The 6,541-nt window shown below is 45.5% G+C and overlaps 1 protein-coding gene across 1 annotated transcript in view; it reads right to left on the minus strand.

Moving 5' to 3' along the window:
* CDH13 (cadherin 13) overlaps positions 1–6,541 on the minus strand; it is a 921,815-nt gene that overhangs the window by 553,347 nt on the left and 361,927 nt on the right. Inside the window, exon 3 of the mRNA XM_012730735.1 lies at positions 3,730–3,938. Within this exon, the coding sequence (XP_012586189.1) occupies positions 3,730–3,938 (209 nt within the window). The remainder of the gene's footprint in view (positions 1–3,729; positions 3,939–6,541) is intronic.

Genomic DNA, 6,541 nt, shown 5'->3' on the forward strand with positions numbered 1-6,541 from the left:
CCTCTGGCCTGTACCCCAGTTCTGTATGCACAAAGAAATAAATCTACTTTTTAAAAAAAATGGCAGAACTAGCTTGAGTCTACACTTAAAACATTAGCAATGGAATTCACAGTTTTTGCTAAAGGCTTTGGAAGGGAGACAGGAGGGGGTTCTCAGGTTTCTGCAAAAAATAAGAATGGTGCCACCATTTTATTACAGAGGATTTATTACAAAGGAACTGGTGCGGGAGGGGGCTCCTGCTGCTGGTCTGGCTTCACAGCGGTGACACTTCTCTGAGAGAACCCTTCCTGCCAAAACTTGTGAAATCAGTCCCTGGCATGGCTTCCTTTTGAGGGCACCCTGGGTGCTGTCCCTTATAGCCTCTGAGTCATCATCCCTTACTCTGACTTCTCTTTCTTCTCCTGTTGTCCCCAACTTCTGGCTTCATCTTCTGGTTAGTGAGGGCTCTTGGGGCCCAGTTCCTTCTTGTTCTCTAGAGGTTCCAAAATGACACCAGCAACAGGTCAGCTCACCTGGCACCAATGCTGGTATTGTGTACAGGAGAGCACTTCTGTGCTGTGCTATCCCTGTTTCACAGGTGAGGCTGGGAATGGTAAAAGCTGAGTGATTTGCCGCAAGTCAGAGTCAGAGCCCGTGCGCCAGAAATTTAAACCCAATTTTGACACCAAAGCCAAAGCTGTATCATAGTGATTATCCTCCCAAATGTTTGCTCTGAGACTGGGCCTGCACTCCTGGTTGTCTTCTGGACATCTCTATCAACATGCCCCAGGAGCTGCCAACTTATCACAGCCAAGCCTGACTGGCCTTCTTTCCACCCACTCCTGCCCTGAGAGGCTAGCCCACCTGCACCCTCCAGGTGAGATGAGCTGGGACTATACCACCTGGATCTTGACCTCCGTTTACTCCAGGCCACAGCTCCACTCCCTCACCACTGGATTGCACCAACCCTTCCCTGATCTCTTGACCCATCTGCAGTGGCACAGGCTCCTGGAGACCAAGACGGAGGGCGGGGGAGGGATGGGTATTTGAACAGAGAGATCAGAATCTCAAACTCATTTCTGCCAATTTCGAGTTAGGAGAAACTGGCCAAGTTTTCACACAGTAGGAAGAGGGTAATGCCAGCCACCCCATAGGAGATCATGAGGGTACAAGTAAATGTACCTTAAAACACACACCAAGGCACCTTATAGAGGGTCCTACTAAGAAATGGAGGTTCTCACTCATCTCTGTGTGCCCTCTCAGTATATGGGGACAGCGGCACATGCCTCAAAGATGGTGGGGAAATAAAGGGTCAATATTTGTGGACCAGGAGAGTCCTTGCTGCATGTTGGGAGCAGGGGGCCACAGCACCCTGCTGCTACTACAGCCCCACTTCTTCCTGTCCCTTCTTTGAAGGCACAAAGCCACTCACACTTGCCTCCTCTTAGCACTTAATCCTACATGTTCACTTTCCCTCCTCCACAGGAATAAGCTGACTCCTTGCTTTCCCTGTCTAACAGCTGACCCACTTGGTTGCACACAGTAGGACTTTCAAAATGCCATCTGGACATCTCTTGGAGACTGTGCTCTCCTTAGAAAAATTCTTTTGCTAGCTGTTTTATTTTCCTATCCTTTCTCCAGCAGATTTTCTTTCTTTTTGATTTTTTATTATGGACACATCTGGGCAGCTTCACAAGGCCTATTTTCAAACCTCATAAAATTACTGGAGGCAGGAGCTGAATGCTCCATTCTGCTGGAGTCTGGCAAACTGAATAGCATAGCAGCCTTCACTGTGCTTTGTAAGAAGCAAACAATTGCAGCCAAGCTCTGTCGACAATGTGTTCAGACAGCGGCAAATGAGAACTGGCCAGGGCTCTGAGGGGCTTTGCCTCTAGAAGAATGTGCTCCTGGGACCTGAGAGAGCAGCTCTGCAAGGCTGAACCTGGGGTCTCCCACCCTAAGAAGTGCCCGGAAGCCCCTTGCTCTGCTTTAAAGCTAAATACCATCGCACCGTCATACCCAGATCTAAGGGTGGACATCAGTTGTGACAGACATGTGTCTATCTGCACCACTTCCAAATACACATGCAGCCCCCAGCGACTCTCCCTACTACTTGCCTGCTTTTTAGAAGCACTTTGCATTGTACCTCTCAGACATTCTGTGGATATTTGCTGAGCCATTCATAGCACAGGTGAGGAAGAAGCTGTGAAAAGGACCTTAGCTAAGCAAAAGAGAAGCTCACCTATGGCTCTCACACTGGTGTGTGTCCACTGACATCTCACTCCCTTTGGAAGTATCAGAGGTGCACTAAGCATTCATTTCAGTCCACCCTTCACTCACAGATTCACAGATATGACAGGAATTATCGACCTTGTCCAGTCCCAATATTCCAACTTTGGAACTGTCTGGAAATGATCAATGGCTAGCAGCCTCCAGAGCACTATATTGGGAGAGACACTCAAGTTAAGCCGAGGATGTTTAGCACTATCTGCCATAAGTCTGGTGACAAGAGTGTGCAAATGCGCATGCCACTTATTTGCCACCCAGATCATGCAGCTCCTTGAGGCTGCAGATAAAGACACTATGTGAGTCTTTCAAGATGGCACAGGCAGCACTGGCAGAAAGTGACACTCACACTGGCAACTGCATCATCTCTGCTACCCGGCTGTAAAACTGGTGTTCCTTCCATCATCACACTCCACCGCTGACAGAATTAGCAGGAGAAGCAGAGTTAGGAGAGTGTGCAGAAGGAATAAGTCAGCGAGAATCAAGAGTCTTGAAAAAAAAAAAAAAAGGATAAGAAGAGAGCAGCAGGCAGGAGAAAAGGAAAGTGAAATTCGGCTCAGGAAATGCCATCATCTTGTCATTATTTTACCAGCATCTTCTGTGTGCCTTTCCCTTCTACAACCTAGAAGCCAGAGTCTCTGAGGTAAAGGAGGAGTAGGTGAATCCCTTGTAGCAAGTCTTGGACACAATCAGGAAATCTGGAGTGCACTTTGTGGCACCCCTAGAAGTATGTGCACATGTATGCAGTGCAGGGGTCAGCACTAGTGCACACCTAGAAAGGACATGACACTGGCAGTGACAAAAGAGCAGACCATGGGTGAGTGAGGGTTATATTGCTAGACAACTCTGGTTCTGGCCTGCCTAACTTTGACTTCCCTTCCTTGGTAACACATTCTTATTCACTTTGAGTAACTAATTTGAGTAACTACCCATCTTTCACTATCAGGCCATATGGTGTAGGTGGGGCTGACTCCACACTGGCTTCAGGACAAGGCATGTGACCCAGACATAGACAACCAGAGCATCACTACCAAGTGGCATAATGACTGGTTCAGGGATGAGCATATGAGCCAAAGAGATCCCGTGACGTAAGACATCAAGCTCAGGAAGAAAGTATCAGGAAGAAAGGCTCGAGAGAGAGAAGCGGAGCTAGCAATACCTCCACATCAGAGATTGCCTGAGTGTGAAGTCAGTGGAAGGAGAATGGGACTGTGGGCAGAGAAGTGCCATCATCTGGGCATGCAATCATAACCATGCCTGAAGGCAGAATTATCCCTGAAGTATTTGCTACATGAGCCAATAAATTCCCACCCACTTAATTCCCCAACATTTTTGAGTTGGGTTTCTGTCATTTGCAGCAACAAAAGATTCTCAATCAGTAGTAAACCAAAAGAGCAATTTTCCACGTCAGACAAACACCCCCACGTTCCTGTTCAGAACTCAATTTATCCCAGACGGTATTACCTGCAAGGAGCCCTGGATGTCCTTTCCCCCGACAATCACAAGCTCTGCCATGTCTTCCGCGTGGAGAGTCCGGGCATGGATGAACAGAGTCTTGCCCACTGCAGTTATGTTTCTCACGGCAACAAGTCCACCATCACTGTTCACTTTGAAGTACGGGCTCGAGACCTCATAGTGTAGCTTGGTGTTTCCCTTACAGTCACTGAAGGTCACTGGCAAACAAAAAACAAATAAATAAATGAACAAAAATAGAAGACCATAAATTGTTTGGACAGGTTAGTCCTAGTGAAATCTTTGACCATTAAATGTGGTCCCCACATCAGATCCACAAAGGACATCCCTCGTTCCCCAGTTTTCGATTGTAGCCCCATTTGATTGTGCAGAAAGACTTTATTCAATAAAGACTCAGCCTTAATCACCTCCTATGTCTCAGGCATGTGCCAGGCTTGAATGGCACAGACAGGACCACCGTGAGAGTGGTAGGTGAGATGAACGGCCAGATGCTTAGAGCATGATTGAATCCTGTGTCTGTGAGGCGCTGTGCAGACCCACAAAGCCAAGAAGCTGGGTTAGGTGTCTGGTCTAGTCAGAGCAGTGCTTCCCATGGATTAGGGTACCTCAGGATCCGTTGGGAGCTACTTAAAACTTCCAAGGATCCACTCAAAGATCCTGATTTTGTAGTGCTGGATTCTAGAGGATGGTTTGGGAAAGAATGAGAAGAGAAGCCATGAAAACTGCTATTTGAGTTATAACCATAATGTCTGACCCAGATTGGCTGGACAGATTTTAGCAGACCTCTTCCAGTTGGAGCCTAAGTCATATCTGGGATGAAAAGGGAGAAAGCAGCCATTCTGGAGCACCCACATGAAGCACAGCTCGTGGCCACTACGAACAGCAGCTGTGAAGTTGGGCATGCCCCACTCTGCAGTGTGTCTGTGTCTGGATCCCTGTACTATTACCGGAGTTGTCAGAATCCATTGTCCCTGCCTGCGCCTGCCTGCCTTCTGCTGTAGACTTATGGGCCCTTGCTGGTAAGCACAGACTTGTACCACTTGCTCTTTCTTCCCAGCTTCTATTTTCTTAGCTCTCTGTTGAAAAGGTTTATTTATTTACTGAACTTTTAAATAAAGCATAACACAGACACGGAAAAGTGCATAAATCAGAATGCACAACTTGATGGATTTTCACCAAGTGGCATACCCATGTACCCCAGGCCCCAACCAAAATGATGAGTATTGCTAGTCTCTCTCTTCTCCTTCCTGCATTTATCCTTCCTTCCCTCCTCAAAGGCAACACTAGCCTGATGTCTATTACCATCCATAGGTTAGCCTCACTTGCATTTGCAATTTATAGGCATGGAATCACTTATATGAGCACAAGTGTGTGCTCTTTAGTACCTGAATTCTTTCGATCAACATTATGTTTGTGAGATTTTGCATGGGGTCTATAGGTCGTAGTTGTTTATTCTGATCACCATGTAGTTTTCCAGTGTGTGCCTATATTGAGTTTGTTTAGCTACTCTAGTCTTGATGCACTTCTGAGTTGTTTCCAATTTGAGAACCTTAATGTAGGGCTACTAGAAACACTCTTGTGTCTTTTGTGAACATCTGATGAGGTAAGTTGCTATTTCCTTTCTGGGGAGAGATAGTTCTCATAGTGACAATTACCATGTAAGCCAATAATGATTATGGCTGCTGTGAATGGAACACTTTCTGCACACAAGGCTCAAGTGAATCTACATATATTACCTTATTTAATCTTTACAATAGCAATAAAAGATGTAAAATTTTGATCTTCTGACCCAAAGTTTATGGGGCAGGTAGCCGTTTGAAATGAGGCTTGAAGTGGGCAACACTCACATTCTGTCTGAATATCAGAAGATTTGAATTCTGGCCCATTTACCTTTCACCACTATGTAATCTCAATAAAGACTAAACTCCATGTAGAAGATGCCCCTCCTGAAATCTACTAGCCCCCAGCTGAATTTATGAACAAATTCTGGGTACCCAGGCAAGCATGCTGGCTACTCAAGTATGTTCTTACCCAGCCCTGGAGTAGCCCTGGTGTCAGGTTCCAGTGCTATTCCCAGCTGCCACATCAGCTTTAGAAGCATTTGTGCATGAAGGTATGAGTAGAATCCTGGGAGTCTGTAGTGCTCAGGGACTTGTTTGTTTGTTCGGATCACTTGGTGGCCAAGAGTAACTGGATGTGCCTAACTTTAGGTATGGGAAGTGGGCTATAAGGGAGAAACATAAAGATGGCTTTCACTGTTGTCACTGACTAGCCTTGATCCACTGGAGACATTGCTCAAACAGCAGGGATTTCCAGGGCAATGGCCATGGGCAGGTCAAAGAAACAATGTCAGCTGGGGAAGAGGGCAGAGGAAAAGTCTACAAGTTTGTGGGGGCTTCAGTGTCACTACAGTTAGGTTCCCCTGCTCCTCCCTCCATTTTTTTCTTCCTCTCTCTTTTATATTCCTTCCTTCCTTTCACAAATATTTACTAAAAGCCTATTTATGTGAAATACCAGAGTTATACTATCAAGCAATAATGAACACAGTCCTTTTAGCCTCACAGCAAGTTTAATCTATAGTAGCATTGTCCCAACTCTTTCTTTGTCATTGTTTACACACTAGGAGTTGTTTTAGATACTTTTGCTTAATTGGCACCTCTCCCTAAAATTTTAATGACAATTTAATGACAAAGGTATCTACTGACTGTAAGTTTATCTGTACTTTACACACCCATATACAGGTCCAATTATTTATTTATTTATTTATTTATTTATTTATTTATTTATTTATTTATTTATTTAT

Source organism: Condylura cristata, unplaced genomic scaffold, assembly GCF_000260355.1.
Source record: "Condylura cristata isolate star-nosed mole 26May11 unplaced genomic scaffold, ConCri1.0 scaffold00028, whole genome shotgun sequence".
Lineage (NCBI taxonomy): Eukaryota > Metazoa > Chordata > Mammalia > Eulipotyphla > Talpidae > Condylura > Condylura cristata.